The sequence below is a fragment of the Monosiga brevicollis genome, genomic scaffold (assembly GCF_000002865.3).
Source record: "Monosiga brevicollis MX1 MONBRscaffold_25 genomic scaffold, whole genome shotgun sequence".
NCBI lineage: Eukaryota > Choanoflagellata > Craspedida > Salpingoecidae > Monosiga > Monosiga brevicollis.
In genome coordinates, this window is record NW_001865062.1 from 581,720 (window position 1) to 599,331 (window position 17,612).

The 17,612-nt window shown below is 55.2% G+C and overlaps 6 protein-coding genes across 6 annotated transcripts in view; 2 read left to right on the forward strand and 4 right to left on the reverse strand.

Annotated features, from left to right (window-relative positions):
• Positions 1-162: 162 nt before the first annotated feature.
• Positions 163-1,312, reverse strand: MONBRDRAFT_28371 (uncharacterized protein; the record flags this gene model as incomplete). Its single annotated transcript, XM_001748799.1, has 7 exons — positions 163-257; positions 341-413; positions 506-589; positions 661-738; positions 831-933; positions 1,044-1,186; positions 1,289-1,312. 7 exons carry the CDS (start codon positions 1,310-1,312, stop codon positions 163-165), a joined length of 600 nt encoding a protein of 199 aa, XP_001748851.1.
• An 806-nt stretch (positions 1,313-2,118) lies between these two features.
• On the reverse strand, positions 2,119-4,515 carry MONBRDRAFT_28372 (uncharacterized protein; the record flags this gene model as incomplete). Its single annotated transcript, XM_001748800.1, has 11 exons — positions 2,119-2,269; positions 2,373-2,438; positions 2,538-2,644; positions 2,779-2,829; positions 2,937-3,005; positions 3,100-3,146; positions 3,270-3,377; positions 3,486-3,575; positions 3,674-3,744; positions 4,178-4,190; positions 4,263-4,515. The coding sequence occupies 11 exons, from the start codon at positions 4,513-4,515 to the stop codon at positions 2,119-2,121; spliced, it is 1,026 nt and encodes a 341-aa protein (XP_001748852.1).
• Positions 4,516-4,957: 442 nt separating this feature from the next.
• MONBRDRAFT_28373 (uncharacterized protein) lies at positions 4,958-5,623 on the forward strand (the record flags this gene model as incomplete). Its single annotated transcript, XM_001748730.1, has 4 exons — positions 4,958-5,031; positions 5,134-5,236; positions 5,325-5,427; positions 5,496-5,623. The coding sequence occupies 4 exons, from the start codon at positions 4,958-4,960 to the stop codon at positions 5,621-5,623; spliced, it is 408 nt and encodes a 135-aa protein (XP_001748782.1).
• Positions 5,624-5,924: 301 nt separating this feature from the next.
• MONBRDRAFT_33862 (uncharacterized protein) lies at positions 5,925-7,746 on the reverse strand. Its single transcript, XM_001748801.1, has 5 exons — positions 7,005-7,746; positions 6,657-6,923; positions 6,473-6,536; positions 6,231-6,372; positions 5,925-6,063 (listed from the first exon to the last, which is right to left on the reverse strand). The coding sequence occupies exons 1-5, from the start codon at positions 7,646-7,648 to the stop codon at positions 5,948-5,950; spliced, it is 1,233 nt and encodes a 410-aa protein (XP_001748853.1). The 5' UTR covers positions 7,649-7,746; the 3' UTR covers positions 5,925-5,947.
• A 1,087-nt stretch (positions 7,747-8,833) lies between these two features.
• Positions 8,834-11,205, forward strand: MONBRDRAFT_33863 (uncharacterized protein). The gene is made up of 11 exons (XM_001748731.1): positions 8,834-8,905; positions 9,033-9,168; positions 9,242-9,363; positions 9,511-9,646; positions 9,818-9,960; positions 10,133-10,233; positions 10,353-10,390; positions 10,480-10,585; positions 10,658-10,755; positions 10,886-10,955; positions 11,067-11,205. The coding sequence occupies exons 1-11, from the start codon at positions 8,847-8,849 to the stop codon at positions 11,144-11,146; spliced, it is 1,089 nt and encodes a 362-aa protein (XP_001748783.1). The 5' UTR covers positions 8,834-8,846; the 3' UTR covers positions 11,147-11,205.
• A 155-nt stretch (positions 11,206-11,360) lies between these two features.
• MONBRDRAFT_11024 (uncharacterized protein) overlaps positions 11,361-17,612 on the reverse strand; it is a gene marked incomplete at both ends in the record, with an annotated part of 7,477 nt that continues 1,225 nt past the window's right edge. The window contains 10 exons of the mRNA XM_001748802.1: positions 11,361-11,790; positions 11,880-12,142; positions 12,256-12,438; positions 12,564-12,668; positions 13,478-13,597; positions 13,703-14,674; positions 14,920-15,589; positions 15,678-15,778; positions 15,884-16,170; positions 17,049-17,599. Of these exons, the coding sequence (XP_001748854.1) occupies positions 11,361-11,790; positions 11,880-12,142; positions 12,256-12,438; positions 12,564-12,668; positions 13,478-13,597; positions 13,703-14,674; positions 14,920-15,589; positions 15,678-15,778; positions 15,884-16,170; positions 17,049-17,599 (3,682 nt within the window). The remainder of the gene's footprint in view (positions 11,791-11,879; positions 12,143-12,255; positions 12,439-12,563; positions 12,669-13,477; positions 13,598-13,702; positions 14,675-14,919; positions 15,590-15,677; positions 15,779-15,883; positions 16,171-17,048; positions 17,600-17,612) is intronic.

A 17,612-nucleotide genomic window follows, 5' to 3' on the forward strand; every position in this document is an offset into this window, starting at 1 on the left:
GCTTCATGCCATGCTCGGGTAGTTGCGCCTGCTTCGCACCCGAGCCGTGGCAGGCTCTCGATATCGTATGAACAAGAGTTGGCCCTTTTGGTGGCTCGATCATGCTCAGGTAGGGTGACACGCGTTAACATACTCCTGCTCCTGCAACAGCTACAAAGACATTTATGCTGCATCATCCTTGGGACGATGGACGGGTGAGATTTGCGGCAGAGGTGCTTGGACGCCCGGCTCGTTAGGATCCGGCATATCTCGTACAGCTACGTGACATCCACACCCCGATGAGATTGACCGTCACACAGCATCGCTTTGCCTCCATGTGATTTTGACCGTGGCCCCATACCAGTGCCAAAGCAGATGACAAAACAAGAAACTCCTGTCGTGTTTGAATCGGTGGCTGCCGACTCGTATCGCACCTACATCCCCAGAATCAGTATACGAATCAGCACGGTAGCCATGTTGATCGTGTGTTCCGACGCACCAATGGATCGAGGAGTCAGGCACATACTCGGACAATGGCCGTCGCACCGAGCCGCTGGGCATGGATCATGGCGTTGTGCGTCGCTTCGGCCGTTGTGTTGGCAAACAGTTCCTGTCGAGTAAGACGACCAGCAGTCACGGCGTGAGACGTAACCTCGAAGAATTGACTCAGCCAGTCCGCACCTCATAATCCATCAGCTGGCCGCCGATGATGCCGCGAAAGCGCTGGATAAGGTCGGTGATGAACGATTTTGACCGGGCCTGTACGCGGTGTCGTTGCACCCATGGCATGACGACGATCGTGAGGGTCTGTCATGGGGTGAGTCAATGAGGTTGGGCGGTCGTGCGCGCACCGCAGTGCCAACAACAACGCCCAGCTCTTCTTGCACTTTGCGTCCGCGAATGCTGTCGCGGGTGGTCAGGCGAATGTGGGTAGCCTCGTCAAACTCCAAGGTGCTGTGGCCATGTGAGAATAGAAAGACCCAAGAGAGGGGGATGACTCAGTTGTCAGGTGGCACGGCACGGTCAGCGCGACATGGCGTTGGCCAGTGGACAAGGTCACGCACTTTGTATCCACCACGTTCTCGCGATAGGCTCGATCCGAGTCGTCCGAGCTCAGCAATCGACCAGCTAAATGTCGCCCGGCACCCTGTGCTCCTGCGCTGGTGGTGTAGCCGGCTGGTAGGCTTGCTTGTCGCAGCGCAGCGACCTATCAGACACCACCGCCAGCTGTTGAGTGCAGGCGTCCACACACATCCCCAGCCCCGCTACCTCTTCTGATCACACACCATACACAAGCTACCCGACGTACCCGTGCCATGAGACGAGCAGCCATGACGCCCTGGATTCTCACACCTCCCGCGTCAGTGTCTTGCCGTGTCGTGTCGTGTCAGTGACCTGGTACTCTCTCCTGCTCTCCTGCTAGCGATGCGTTTTCGGCAAAAAGTGTGTCTGTAAGTGTGTATGTGTGTGTGTGTGTGTGTGTGTGTGGGGGGGTGGGTGGGTGGTTTGAATTTTTTCATATTTTTCTCGAATTTTTACGTATTTTCTTCGAAAGGGGGGAGGTCGGTCCCGGCCACATTTGTCAATCGTCATCTTGCTTTTGGGTGGCAAATGTAGGTGTGCCTGGTCTGTACCGTCGCTGGTACTCCGTGCCCAGTTGACGTTTGGATCTTCTGACCATTGGATGTGTGTTGGGCCACTCCAAACTGATCCAGTTTACTCAATTTGGTGCTTTGATTTGAATCAGTTTGTTAAATGAGCAGCATGTGCTGTTTGCGAGGGTGGTTCGGATAAAAGTGTAAACATCGAATGTCAAGCTGTCTAAAATCCAGTGACCAACGTCTATAACGGGTGCACGTCTGTAACAGCATGACCCCATTCCACGATGCCCACTTTTGAAGACGAGTTTGTATGGAGGGGTGAGCGGCACGTGGGTTCGTCGACGACGGCTCTGACGACCAATCATCGGAACGAGCATACTCCACCACAACCATGGGTCGGTAGACGGTGGGATTGGACGGAGCCAAAGCACAAGCACACGTCAATTGTCAATCAACAAAAAACAGGGAAGCACATGCGCGCAGAAATTAGCACGTCTCGGAAACAAAAACAACAATAAAGCAGCCAACGTAGCCGAGCTCAATTGGCAGCGGCGGCGGGAGCACCAGTGGCGGCAGCGGCCTGCATCTCCTCTGGATTCATCTGGCGCACGACCTGAAAGCTGGAGGTGAAGTCATAGCTGATGCTGGGAATGATCACCTGCAGGAACTTGAGGAAGATGACCATGTAGCTAGCAAACGAGGACAAGCAGGGCAGAAGTCGTCGTGGTGAGCCGATCCACGCGAGGTCAACAAAGGGTTGGGTGGGGGTGTTTGAGGCAGGTCAAGACATACTACTTGACGTCAAGGGCAGCACCATCCGAAACAGTGTCCATCATATTCTTCATGGCCTCGGCATGCCTGGGGCACATCGCAAGAAGACGTACAAGGAGTTGGTCAGACCACGGTCTGCGAACGCAGTGCAAGTGACGCGGGTTGGAGGGCACCCATGATACGCACTTGCAGGGGTGAATAGACACCCAGTGATCGGGAAGATGCGGGTGCTGCTCCAGAGTCACTGTTTTGTTTGCGTGATCCACGCTAAAGTCTGACTCCCACTCGTCGCCCTGTTGTCAACAACACACACACACACACACACACAAAAAAAAGGCATCGGGCGGACGTTAATAGTCATGTGAGGAACCAGAGTTGCAGCGTCTCCGAGTGAGTCAACCACGCGAGGTTTAGAACCAACACGCACCTGGAGAGGCTCCCCGGAAGCCGCATAGCCGCGCAACCAAACGCGCGGCGTCTAAGTTCAGAGCACGCCAGGATGGGTCATCAACGGCAGCAGAACAGGCTGAGCACCAAGGTGCAAAGCGCGGCCAGAACACAAAGAAGCAGAGCCGGGGGACAGACCGAGTAATGTCCATCGTAGTGAATGGTGATGTCGTACGTGCGGAGCTGACGCACTGTCTCCTCAGCCGCCTGGACACAGGGCACCAACACGGAAGGAGCCGTGAGGACGAGGTCGACAGTCTGCAAGACTGGGCGGATGGTCCAAAGGGTCAAAGCCACCTACGCCACTGTCGTCATCGTCGACCACGGCAGCACCAGAGTAATCCTCATCTATCCCAGGTATCGCACAGAAAAGGAGGAGGTCGATGGTGAGCGGCCATCCGGCCAGCCACTCGGGCTGCCCACCGCGTGAAGAGTGTGAAGGCGAGACGGTCAGTGCCACGTGAGACGCACCCTCAAGGGTGGGAATGTCATCGTCATCATCAAGGTCATCGGGATCGACTGGCGCTTGCGTAGTTTGAGTCTTTTCTTCGGGCAGCTCATCCACCGTGTCCGTCATGCCTGAAAAGATGCAATTTTGTGCACCCGGGCCGGGCAGCGCAAAGCAAGGTCAACCCAGCGCCTGACATGGCTGCGAAGCGGGCTTGGCAACGCGCCATGTTCGCTGACCTTGAATGGAGGTGGCTACCCAAGCTTCGTCATCACTGCCCTCGACGATCATCTCTTCAACCTCGCGGTCTTCTTGAGGGAAGCAAGGAACTACGACAAAGGAAAAACGGGCAAGCACGCCAGGTCACGCACCCATAACCCATGCCTGTCATGGTATGCAATGGAGTCAGTCGAGGGGCGGCACCGACCGTTGCGGGTCTGAAGGTACTGCTTGTCAGCGGGCAAATGCTTGCGTTGTTTCTCAGGCAAGCCCGAGCCCCTATAGAAAGTGAGAAGGCCGGCGTGAGTGCGAACAAAGACAAACGCAACGACGAGGAGAGCGGAAGAGAGAAGGAGGCGTGGGAAAGAGACGGAAGAGTGGGGGAGCGAAGCGTCGCTGGGACGGCTGGTCATGGGCGTTGCTTCGACTCTCAAACGCACCAGGACCAAGAGGGAAAGTTGCTCACAAGAAAGTCGCCAGCTTTGACAAACTGCTCGAGACCGCAATCCAAACCAAAATTGCAAGCCAGTGAGCACGAGCAAACGCCCGCACGCGGGGCGGATACAAACCGGGGGTGTCACACAGTACTCACATCATCAGCGCTGATCTTGCCCGTCTTCTGGAAATCAGACTTCTGCTCGGATGGTCCAGATGGCATGAGGAGCCAGAGGAAACCCGTGCAAGCAAGCTTCAATCAGTGCACCTCACTCACCTGTGTGCCCGTGCTGAAAGCATCAAGCGTCAAGAAGAGCTGCTGGCTCAGCTTGTTGCGGAAGGATGCCATGGTCACTTGTCACCGTCACCGTCGCCGTCACACTGGGGTTTTTGGTTGAATGACAGAGATAGAGAGAGAGAGATTTGGTTTGATAGAGAGGCAGAGAGATGGAGAGGAGAGAGAGATTTGGTTTGAGAGACAGAGAGATATAGAGAGAGGGTTTGAGAGATGTGAATTGGTTTGAGAGATGTGAATTGGTTGGAGAGAGAGTTTTTGAGAGAGAGAGAGAGAGATAAAAAGGCAACAAACGTAGCCTTCTTTATGTGCAACAACATCTGTTTTCAACGCAGAAAGTAGCTGATGTATCAAGTTATAGACGTTATGTAGATATAATAACACAGCTAGAGTCATAAAACGTATCAGTTTATCGAGTTTATGTTGGCCATTGTTGTCAGCCCATTGTCAGACAAACCGTGCTGGTTGCGACATGGATGCGCTTCCGACGAGTTGGCATCGGGCCGAGCACCCGGCGCTGGATCCCGTGGCGGCGAGTGATGCAGCGGTTGGGGGAGCAGAGGCGGCGTCGATACTCCGGTTTGCGCTTGTTAGTTTGCCTCGGTGTTGCTGTGTTGAGGCTGGAGGTTGCTCGTGGGATGGATGCCGGCAGGCTTGCTGATGGCGAGCGACCACACGTAGGCGGTGGGAGGTTGCAAACGGCAGCTGCGTCGCGGATGGCAGCTCTACCCCATCGAGCGCGTCGAGTCGGTGGGAGACCACATGCATCGAATGGCCCTGCTGACCATGCTTCTTCCGGCCTCTGTGCCGGGGCTTGGGCTTGTCGACCGCACTCGGTATGTTGGTGCCGTTGGTACGCGCGACGTGCGCGCGACGGGCGCTGACTTACCCCTGTCTGTTTTTCCAATACCGGCCATGCTGTTCCAACCCGACACCAGCTGCATGGAGATGGCTCTGATTCATGACCTCGCAGAAGCCCTTGTTGGCGACGTGACCCCACATGACAACGTGCCGAAAACGGACAAACATCAGCGCGAACAGGTCTAATAGGCGATGCTGCGCCTGCTCAACCACTGGGCGTTCAGTCGAGCTTACATCATGGCCGCTAAATGCGTGCACTCACTACTAGACGAGCATGGCTGCAATCCTGGCAGCATTGCCCCCCGCCTTTCAGGACCGAGGCCAACACTTGAACGAGCTATGGAACCTTTACGAGCAAGGCCAAAGTCCTGGTGCGTCGTCCCCTTCGCCGTTGCACCATGTTCTCCTTAGCCTTGTCATTTATCCAACCTGCTCGCAGAGGCGCTTCTTGTGAAAGACCTCGACCGTTATGACATGCTCGTGCAAGCACTCGATTATGAAACCACGGAGGGTCGGCTCAGCGTGGGTGAACTCGAGACATTCTTTGCCTCGACACTAGGTACCTAGGTCCAGCTCGCACACACTCTCTGTTTGCCATCCCGCTTGGTGCAACTCGTTGTCCATACTCCTCCGCCGCTCTTCCTCACTCTGTCTGACTCTGGCTCTCGACCGAGTAGACAAGTTCAAGACCACAATTGTGCAGGGCTGGGCGCAAGAGCTCGCTACGGCCCGACGCGCTGCCCAAGCCAAGGCCAGTGATGCAAGGCTGCTTTCTTAAAAAAACCCAAGCGTGATGCTCTCATGCAGTGAGAGGCAGGCACTGAGTCGTCCGTGACGACCAATCGATGCGCGCGTCTTCCACCCGAATGACCAGAATGTCGTCTCAATTCTTCATGCCAGCGGAGCTGGGCGGACATCACCGGCGTAAGCAGGGATGGAAAGTGTAATGGGATGAAGTTTGATGATGCAGTTCTTTCCAGGTCCACAGAGTTCTTCGCCGGCCTCCTCTACACATCCCCATCCGGACCATGCGAGGCAAAAAGCAGTCTCAAATGAATGAGCCGTGGGCACTGCCTGGATGTAGCCGGGCGCGCGCACAAGAGAGAGAGGGAGAGAAAGGGAGAGAGAGAGAGAGAGAACGGAAAGAGGATCAAGGGTTCGTTGCATTGCTTACGTTGTTTCAAAATGTCGGCCATGACCGTCAAGGTCTGCCAGCGAATGTCATGAGAAGCATCCTCGAGGTGTGGCATTTCTTCTCCCAGTTGCACACGGCGCAAGAGCTCATCGCTGGCTACAATGACGCGCAACTTGCGGGCCTGCGGGTCGTTTCACAAGCAGGTAAGTGGAAGTATAATACGGTCGCACACATTTGCCCTTCCCTCATGGCAAACGAGTTGTCCCATCAAACCATCTTGCCTTTGGTGTTTCATAGCGAAAGCTCAGCCCAATCCAATAGAGCGCCGAGTGCGTGGGCAAGCCCCTGTGCGAAGAAAAGATTTGATTCAGCTTCAAGTGAGGCTGCCGTGCGAACAAAAAAATTCATACAAACGGTCTTTGACACTTTAAACGCGCATGTGGGAATAGGCTGTGAGGCGCGTACATGTCTTCGCGGACATAGCCGTGGGAGTACTTTGGGGCGACAATGTTGAGCAAGCTGTTCATGATCAAAAAGTGTTGTCGCTTGGGCAACGCCACAAAAGGCTGGGCCGAGCTGGTGCGCCGCGCACAGTCCAGAACCAAATCGACGGCGGCCTGATTGTCGGGGAGAACGACGTCCATGGTGGACTCTTGCAAGGTGCGAATCTTGAGCAGGCGGCTCTGTCGATCAAAGCTGGTCAGGGAAAAGTTGACCTGGCGCATGTGTTCACTGCAAAGCACATTGCACCCCATGACATGAGCTGAAGAGCTTTTCCTTCATTGTCTTGAAAACATGCCGAACGAGGCCTACCGCATGCGCAGGCGAACCCGCGCCCGAGTGAAGGCGATGGAGGACGTCACTAGAAAGCCAAGCGTCCAACAGATGGCGGGGGCCAGCATGCTCACGGGGACGGACAGCCAGGTGGGGACGCCACCACTTCCTGTCGACGGGCTTGCCTCAGTGACTCGGGTGGCTTGTTCAGCCGTCATGGTGGCAGCCTGGCTGAGTCGCTCGGCCTCGGTGGGATCGACGAGACCCGTCTCGCTCATGTGCTGAAGCACCAGGCGGTACTGGCGGAGATCGGACAAGACTTCCTTGGCATTGACAACGTCGCCCATGTGCAAGAAGTAAAGAATGGCAGCCAAGGTGGCTCCCAAGCCACCAATTGTAATCCCCGCCAGCGTGGACAAGGGGGAGAAGAGAAGCATCTCGCGAAGAATGCTGCGATTACTAATCTCGCCGGGAGAGCCCTCCCCAGGCGTCGGTGTCCCAGGCGAGGGGCCACGGCGCGGGATTGAAGAGGTGAGGCAGCGTCGACCACCACGCGTTAAAATCGGTCCAGACGGCTGCACAAGGCCAGTCGACCGCAAAGCCGACCCGATCCGCAGCAGGGCGCGACCGCCCCCGCGAACGGTGGCCGCAGCAACCAACGAACGTGATATAACCATGACCATGAAGCCCGCAGGACCAGATAAAAACTACCAACCCACCAACCAACGCTTGCACAGTCAAGCAATCAATCGCCTAGCGTCCCCTCCCCTGTTCTCCTCTCTCTCCAACCCCCCTCCTCCCCCACCCCTCCTCCTTCTTTCCCAGTATTTGCACCCCCCGCGCCGAACGATGAATCGTGCAACCCTCTTGCAACAAGACCAAAAAAGTGCGCGAAAGAGAGACAGAGAGAGAGTGAGACAGTGTAAAAGTGCGGACAGCCGTCGCCCAAATTGGCCTGGTCTTACCTCAAAGCTCTTCTTATACAGTATTATCACCGTTCGTTTACAACGGCGCGCGTGGTGTAGTGGTTATCACGTCGCTTTAACACAGCGAAGGTCATCAGTTCAATTCTGGTCGTGCGTATACTTTTTGCTCCTCAACCATTTTGTCTGACATTCAAGGCAAGTCGGCCGTTCCCAAGTGTTCCCCACACGCTTCCCCAACGGCCGCTGACGTGTCGCTGCGACAAATGCACGTTGATGCGCGCTTGATCCATTCTCTGGTCGTGGTAGGGAGCAGTTGACATTTCTCTAGATCTGGTGAGTACGCTGCCTTACATCTCTGAATGACCTTGAATTTTAGCTTGGTATGACATTGGTGATCACCCATTCCTCTAAATAGGTGCTCATTCCTCCGACCCCTCTCTCACGCCAGCGAACCGACGACGTCGCCTCTCTGATCGATTTGCTTCTTCGTTTTTCTTTCTTTTTCTTCTTCTTCTTCTGCTTCTTCTGGTCAGTGAGCGCAACGGGTCCGGCCCCTCAATGGCAGCGCCACCCCGTGAATTTGTAAATGCAGGTGGCCATGAACGGGTCATGGTGGCACTGGCTCGTGCTGGGGTGTGATGGAGATGCATTGAAATGGTGCTTTTGAGACGAAGGGGGCATGGAACGGCCGATCGAACGAGGGGCGTACGTCGAGGGCGGCAGGGCGTTGGCATAGACGTGCACGTGACGGGCATGTTCGCCAGTTGCGGCATTCTTCGCGGGCACATGCGCGAGTGGGACCGATTGCATGCACCAGGCTGATGATGCTTTTCTCCTGAGCTGTGCCTGGACCATTCTTCGAAGCACATTGCCGTTTTTTTTTCTTGCTCATCTTCAGCTGACGGTCTGCACTCATCGTCTTCATCGCCATGTGTGTTTAGACAACCCACCAAGCATGAAGTTCCTTGTGGTGGCAGCGCTGCTGCTGCAGCTCATCGTGCTGGTGGCCGCTGGGTATGTTCTCCAGTGCTTATCCCTCTCTTCTGGTGCCATTCCTCAGCTCTCGCGTCCGAAGACAGCCGCTTTCGCGCTGGATTCACAGCAACACATCTTGCTCCTCCCCTTGTGCCTCGCAACGCAGGCGCGACTTTTATAAAATTCTCGGCGTCGCGCGCACCGCCACCAAAAAGGAAATTAAAAAAGCCTACCGCAAGCTGGCCATGGAGCACCACCCCGACAAGAACCAGGGCAACGACGAGGCTGCCAAAATTTTCCAGGTGAGCCCCGAGACGGCCTCTCCCTCTTGCGAGCCTCCCACCATTTTTTTTCTCACGCCCAACTGGCACACAGGACATTGGTGCCGCCTACGAGGTGCTTTCGGATGACGATAAGCGTAAAATCTATGATCGCCACGGCGAAGAGGGCCTCAAGGACGGTGGTCAGGGCCACGATGCCTCCGACATCTTCTCCAGGTACACCCGCGTACCAAAGCGTCCTCCTGATCGTGTTCTGTTGTGATCCTACCATCCCAGCGTGCATGACCCATGCTTTCGTCGTCATGCTCTGTCTGCTTTTTTCTTGCTCATGCATGCTTTCTTGACCACCATCACCGTTCTTAGCATGTTTGGTGGCAGCTTTTTCAACATGCACTTCGGCGGGAATGGCCGCGGCGAAAAGCAAGTGCCGCGTGGCTCCGACGTTCACATCGACCTTGATGTCACCCTCAGCGATCTGTACAAGGGCGCCTTTATCGAGGTATGTCGAGGCAGCACCTCTTTTGATTTTTTTTAATAATTTTTTTTTTTTTTTCATTATTTATACCCCTCGCTGTCTTCCAGTCCCAGCTCACATGTTTGTTCCATTTCACGGCGCTAACCCTCTTGATTTGCTTTCGATGACCATGGGGGGTCCTTGAATGCTTGCCAGGTGCTGCACACCAAGGGTGTCTTTCGCGAAGCACCTGGCACACGCAAGTGCAATTGTCGCACGGAAATGCGGACTCAGCAAGTCGGCCCCGGTCAGTTTTCCATGGCCAACGTCAAAGTTTGCGACGATTGCCCCAACGTCAAGTATGTCTCCCCTTCCTACCCAATTGCCAGGCTACATAATTGCTTTTACTTCCATTTGCTCCCCAAGTGCCAAGCTGCGCTGCTCATATCTGAACCAGCGACCCACTCATGTTTCTCCGGATTGTGCTCCTCACTCGGACGCTTTCCATCTCCAAACCTAAACCTTGGGTAGACTGACCCATGAGCACGTCGAATTGGATCTTGAGATTGAGCCAGGCATGGTTCAGGGCCAGGAGCTCAAGTTTCATGCCGAGGGTGAACCCCATGCTGACGGTATGCGATTGCATGATCCATCGTCGTTTGTGTCATTCCTTTCTCGATCCTCTTTCATTCTTTTGGGCCGAGGCTGATATGCGAACATGACTTTGGCCATGCCATGCAATGCCCTTCAGGCGAGCCGGGCGATTTAATATTCCACATCAACACGCTGGTAGGTCTTGATGGGCTTCAGATTGTGCTCATCCACCATTCGCCCTTTGTCCATCCCTCACCGGGTGCGCCCTGCATCTCGTTGTACAGAAACACTCCCGGTTTCAGCGCGCTGGCAACGATCTTTTGACAAACATCACCATCACCCTCGAGGATGCCCTGACGGGTTTTGAGATGGAGGTCAAGCATTTGGACGGTAAGAGTCTCTCGTCATGTCGGCGGGCAGTCCGTCGTGGCCACTTATGACCCATTCTGGCGTCATTCTCAGGTCACAAGGTGCAGGTCAAGCGCGAGGGAATCACCGCCCCCAACAGCATCGTCAAGGTGGCGGGCGAGGGCATGAAGTCCTTTGACAACAACCTCGAGGTTCGGCTCCCGTTTGGAAATCAATTTGGCGCCCTCAGCTCGTGCTTGCTGCGCATCTTTCGTGACAATGTGCCTCGCTCTTGCTCGTTGACCCGAGTGGCTGTGCTGACCTACTCTTTCATTTCATTAGCGGGGTGATTTGTACATTACCTTTGATGTCGAGTTTCCCACCCTGAATTTCCCGTCAGAGGCTGTTGAGAGTACGTAGCATCAGCCTGCTTTTGCGAACTCCGCCGTCTCACGAATTCTGGCCATGCGCGCCTCTCACTTTGCTCACACTGTGCGTGCATCGAATCGGGCCTTGTTTCTAGGCCTCAAGGAGCTCTTGGGTCAAGGCAGCAAGCAGCGCGTTTATAACGGCCTCGAATCCCGCTTTGTCAAGGGTGCATAGAGCTGGACTTTTTGACGCCTGATCAATGCTGAAAACTTTACAATTTACATCAAAAAGCCATGCCTCAAGCTTTTGGCCCATCATGTTTCAACAACGCACAGCGTTCAAGACACCCACACCACACAAATGCTTGTTCGCGCTGCGAATCAAGTCGCGGTGTCATACTAGGACACATTGCATCAATCACACCCCAACGCAACTCTATCCTTCAAGCTTATGCCGTGTCCATCTCGGTCGAAGCCACCTCGTTGGGCGATGCGTTCGCCGGGGATGTCGGCGCTGGGGACTCGGCGCTCGGCCGCGGCCCTCGTCGCCACCCGAGGGTGACCTTTTCCTCGCCCTTCCGGAGCTCGGGAATCAACGTCCGACATTCAAGAACACGGGCACGGAGTTGTGTCTCTGCAGCCTCCATGGCCGGGCTCTCATTGAGCGCATCGAGCGCACGCAATCGCCGCGCCAAAGCCAAATGCTTGTCGAGTTCCTTTTCATGGTTGCTGACGTCATTGGCCGTCCTTGGCAGTTGTGTCTTTGTCAAACGAGGAAACACTGAAATTAGATGGTCAGCAGCCAGCATGAGCGCGTCTTTCAGCTCGCGCCTCGCCTCATCGCTGGCCATGGCCTCAAAGTTGGGTGCTGTATTCGCTCTGCAATATGCGATAAAGCACACATTGAGTTTTCAATCGTACGCAGGCAAGTGGAGTTGTGTGGCATACGGTCATTCAAGGAAACCTACGTTTTGAGCACCTCAGCCACATTGAGTACGCGGTTCAGGCGGTCCAGATATTCAGACTCAATCTCGGCCACACCGTCGTCTGGCCTTTCCTCGTCGAGACAAGCCACCGCATCGCGCAGCGTGGCACACAATGCTTGAACATAAATGGTCAACAACTTTGAGCAGACTTCATGGTATGTACGTGGTTGCATGATTTCTTCCAAGCGATCCGTGTTGCCATCACACCACTTGTAAATGTCGCAAAACTGGTTTTTGTTTTTCATCTGCCAGGCCGACGTGTGGGGCCCGTGTGACCAGGAAAGTTTGCAAAGGCGATCAATCATAAGGTTAGAAATCCACGTGCAACGTGGCTTTCACCAAGGCGCGGGTAGCATACCGGGAAATAGGCGTAAAGCGCTTTCTCCAAATTCTTCGAGGCGAGCTCATCCGTGAATTCTTGGGCTATAGCATCTGGTTGCTTTGAGACCACGTTCTTCAGCACCTCCAGGTACACGATATGCAAGGTTGCACGATAGTAGCTCTTGACCTGACCCAAAAGCGCGCGCAAGAGGGATAACATCTGCATTTCACAAGGGAAAGGCCACAGTCAAGTCAAATTCATTCTCGTCAGGACTTGCTCTGAAGTCGCACCATCTTGTGTTAGAAGTGCGAAGAACTGCGCTCAAGAGGATATCAGATACACACCTCATGAATGACTCGCAGGGGTTGCGTCCAGACTGCATCTTCCATCGGAGTACGTTCCAAAGTCACCTCACAGGCATGCAAGAAGGGGGTACAAATGCCGCGCATCTGCAAGCCACCAACAATAGCGGAGTTTGTCAACATCAAGCTGATGATGCCAACTGTTGGCCGACGAGCATCGCACGGCCATGCATGTGACAAGCTCTCCGTGGAGAAAAGGGCAGCTTGCGCTGGAGAGTAGAAACGTTAACGCCAGCGCACCTCTTCGAGGCAATCCGAGTTTGCCATCACCGCACGGATAGCGCTACCAGCAAACGCCGCCATCGTTTCCAAGGCACGCGCTTGGACGTGTGAGGGCTTACTGCGCTTATTGGCAGAGGGCTTGGACTACAGGTGGTCAGCCAGACAACAAGGTCTTGGTCAGTCTCAGCCTCGCCTTCAGTGCCATCATAGTCCAATAGTACGCACCACTTGAACGTGTGTCATTGCCGTGGCCAATGAGCGCGCACTTTCAAGCCACTGGCAGAGACGTGCCCGACACATGCCTTGCATGTATGACGCCTCCCTGCACAAAGGTCAAAAGTGAGTTGACAGACTTGCAGACTTACTCGATGCGCGTCGCAACAAACCCACCACAGCAGCTCAGCACGCTCCGTCTCCTGGTCAAAGCTGTCATTGTGAGCATCAACGGCGAGGCGATCATAATGTTGACTAGCACGCTCAAACCACTTGGTCTTGTTTGGTTTGAGCGTGGCACAGCATGCATTTGTTGAGGATGAGTCAGGAACTGGACAAGAGTGGACAGTCAGCCAGCTTGGCTCCCTGCCCAGGAACACGAAAACAAAAAACAAAAAAACAAAAACAAAAACAAAAACAGAACAAACTCTCAAATCCTAGACAACGGCAAAATTACCGACCTGCTCTTCGAGGCGGCCTAGCAAGTAGCAGATGTAGCCCATTTCCTGGCCAACCCAGCACACATAGTCATTGGAGTCTGGGGTCAAGCTTGCCATGTGGAAGCTGACCAAGGCGCGATTCTATGCAAGACACACCGTCGCTGAGGCAAAGTAGCTGGCATACAGTGGACGGCACCACATGTTCTGGTCACGTGTACGCCGCCGTTCGCGCACCCCGAGCCTTACCAGCCAATCAGCAATCTGAGGCCGCTCCATGTCCAGTTCAAGCTTGTCTTGGTTCCACCACTCAGATGCATGCTCCTTGTGAAATTTGCCGAAGCGGCACCAGCTGTCCGATGACCCCGCGTCATAGTAGATGGCGGTGAGTGCGAGATCTTCAAAGGAAGGACCATCCTGAGCAATCTCGTCTTCGTCGACCATGATGAGATCACATTTCTGTGAGAAATATAGGCGCAGCAGCTCGCCAGACCATCCACTCGCGCGCGCGCGTCTGCACTCGGTCACGACCAGGGCATTTGGAAGCTCTGCCACCGTTGGGCGCGGGCAGATGGCCTCACGCATGATGGCCTCGGCATCATTTGGTGGCAGCGCCTCAAATGCCGTGTCGAAGAGGGTCCGAAGAAGTAGCCAGCCTGATGCGTCTCGGGGGATTAGCTCCTTCACCACCGCGTCCAAGCCCCGACATACGATAGGGTGCACGATATCAGCGTAGGAGAAGGAGTCAGGAAAATGGATCACATGGGTGTGATACAGGAGTTGGGGCGCAAAAGGCGCGGCGACAGGGTCATGACAGGCCTCAGCCGATGTACTACACAGGTCCAGCTTGCGGACAGAGCGATAGTAATCGGCCAGAAAGGCAGCAGGTGTCACGCTCAGAGTGGGCAGGCCCACCGAGGGGCCTGCGGCTTGGGTTACAAAGAGGGCACAAGCGTAGTTCTGTGCAACTTGGAGAAAGTCCAGATTCTCCTTGATAGTCACGCGAAGGTACAAAAGAGCATGAAGCAGCCATTGAGCAAGCGCCAGCAGGTCCGGCTCCACCGCCACGGTGCCCAAGGCGTCACAGTTCCAGCTGGAGCCGTGCTGCTTTACTTGGTTATGGACATGGTGCACGAGGGTGAACGTGAGGCTTGCCATGGAAGTCGCAATTTTGTGCCTTGTGGGCTTTTCTTGCCGCCCGGATGCCCGGTATTTCTGATCCTGGGCCGATCAGACAAGCGTGGGTGAATTTTTCAACGACATTGAGTGTGTGCGAAACAAAGATTTCAGGTCGAATCGAGCGTCGTACTTTGCAGATGCTTGTGAATAGCGTGATAGCCAAGCCAGCGAGTTGAATCAGGTCGCTCGGTTGAAACGGCATATGTTCCAGAATGTGTGGCAGATCTATCATGAAGACGAAAAAGACAAGCGTGCAGAGAGTATCTGGCGTAAGAATTGGCGCGAACCTCACGGCAACGGGTCAAGAGATCGCCAAGAGGCTTCAACACAACATGCAACGCACGTGAAGCAAAATCGTTGATGTCTCGCAGAAAGTCCAGTGCATATGCAGAGATGGGACGCAACGCCAGGGTTTGAAGCCAAAGGCGAAACACTCGCCATCCCTTGTCCCCGTACTCGGCGACCCAGTCTGCAAGTCGCTTCTCGATGGCGGCCAGGGCTTGCTGCTTCTCGGTGGTATCTGATGAGCAGTCCCCACTTGTCGTGTCCATGAGCTCGACTGTGCTGGGGGATTGTCCAGCCCTGGCAAGCGGTGAGGCTACACCAGGCGTGGCATCATTTGAATTGAGTCCGCCAGCTGACCGCTGGGTGTCATTCGCTTGGTTCGCCTCGGGCACTGCTGGCTCAGATGCAGGCAAGGCAGCAACGGCCTCAGCAGCTAGCTGTCGCTCCTCGGTGAGCGCCTGGCGGCGCTTGCACCAGGATCGAAGGTAACGGACGCAGTTGGTCAAGTCTTGGACGGGCAAGGCATTGGGCTCCAGCGTGGGCAGGAAGCTGAGACGATCCAAGACTTCTTCATAGTGGCCAGCGCGCTCGGCAGCGACACCCACGAAAAAGTGTCGCGCCGCGTGCAACGTGGTCTGCAGCTGTTTGGTCGAACCGATTGTGATATCACATCTGCACACGAGGAAAAAAAAGTAGGGGTGTGAAAAGGAGGGTCGATATGTATGGCCAAGGTCAGGGGAAAGGTGGCGGGAGAGCGTACTCGTTAATGCAATAGGGTCGACGGCGAGTGGCAGAATTCTGCTCCTGCGATTGGCGCAAGAGATCGAGCTCATACAGTCCTCGATGCAGAACCTCGGAGAGCTAAGACAAAGGAGGTGGCAGTAAAGTGGCGGGTGAGGCGTTCCTCCAAGGGAGGCATTGTTCAGGAGAAAGGGCGGTGTGTGCAAGTGGGTGAGGAAAGGTCACCTCAATAACGATGGCATCTGATGGTGGGGCCGGTGTTGAATTGTCGAGTGGTACTTCGGGGGCCTGTGGATTGGCCAGAGTGGTGATGGCATCGGCCAGAGCGGCAGCCTGTTCAGCGCGGGACCCACTGCGTCCCAGTGGGTGCTTGGATTCGTGCTTCTTGAGGCGACGAAGCGCCAAGAGTGCGCGCGCAAAGTGATAATGATCGAGCCACAGTGCTGTGTTGGCTGTATAAACACCGCCCGCCAACCAAGCCGCACGCCCATCGATGGCTCGGCCCAGCTGACCTAGAGACGTGTGGGAAAGCGTGGGCAACGTATTCAAAGCAGCCATATCGACCAGGAGCTCAAAGGCACGAAGCAGCATCCAATCTACGACTTGAAGAGCATCAAGGTAAGGGTCAAAGTCGGCCGGTAGCTTTTGACTGCCTTGTGTGCAGCTGTTGTGCGCCAATAGAAAGTCAAAAAGCTGCAAGACATCCTGTTGCAGCTTGGGTGGCACGGGGGAGGGCCAGGCCGCTTCCACGTCGGGGCCAAGCAGCGCTTCCAAGCAGCTGCGAGCGACATATGCCCAGCCTTAGCAAGAGTCATGTGGTGGTGAGATGGACCGGTTGCTTGGGCACGCTTGACCAAAAGGTGGGGTAATAGCTCAGGAGATAAGGAGGGGGGAAGGGGGGCAAGACGTACTATAAACACGATAAGGCTGCAAGCTAGGCGGAAGGTGATGGCCTGAGCCAAGGCGCTTTTGCGTGCTATACGCGAGAGTCGAAGTCGTCTGTTTAGAACTGTCGGCATGGAGTGGATAATTTGAGCAAAGATGCGTCATGGCGCGAGTGGCCCACGCTTGGGCCCATGCAGGGCAAGTAGCAGGTTCAGCGGCTTCTTCCGTCCGCCGCTCAGTTGCCAGTGCCTCCTTACTCTCCTGTGTCAGAGAGCCGCATGTGGCAAAACATAAGAAAAAGGTGCCAGAAGCAGGCCAGTGTAGTGGAGGGTTTGGGGCGAAACAGAGAGAAAAAAGGAGGAAGAAGAACGAGTAGGCAGGAGAGAAAGCAACAACACAAGATGCGCAGCTGCAGTTGCCACAGAAGCGTCTGGGCACATCTGCTTGCGATCAATCTTCAAATCTGATGGTCAGGGACAACTTACGCTGGTGACAGGTGTGGTACCTGCCGTGCCTTGAGACGAAGCGCTGCGCGTCAGGGCCTCAGGTGCATTGTTGGGCTCGATAGAGCGATGTTGGCGGGAGCGTGCACGGGTGAGACGGGGCTTTTTGGCCGAGGGTCGCTCCAAGTCTGAGGCTGGCTTTGGGTCGGCGTTGGTGCTCGGCTGCATGATGCTCGAGGTGACTGACGGTATCGATGAGGCATCAAGCGGCTGAGTGCTTTCTTGATCCGTAGGTTGAGTGGCTTCTTGGCTGTGCGCCAGATCTTGGGATGATGAGGCTTCCGAGACTTCAGTTGCCTGAGAGGCAGAGGTAGGGTCGCCATCGACGGCCATCGTCTCTGAACCTGTCAGCGAGGTACACGAAACGTTGTTGGAGGCCAGTGGTGCGGCGTCCTGCCTTTCACTCCTCGTTTGGGGGCCTGCACTGCTGTCGGGATTGCCATCACTGCTTTCATCTTCCTGGCTCTGCTCTGCATCTTCTTCCATGGGCGTGCTCGGAAGTGTCAGGCATACGCTGGCCGATGGGTTGGCGTTCTTGAGGTCCGTCACCAAGCTGCCAGAAAGAA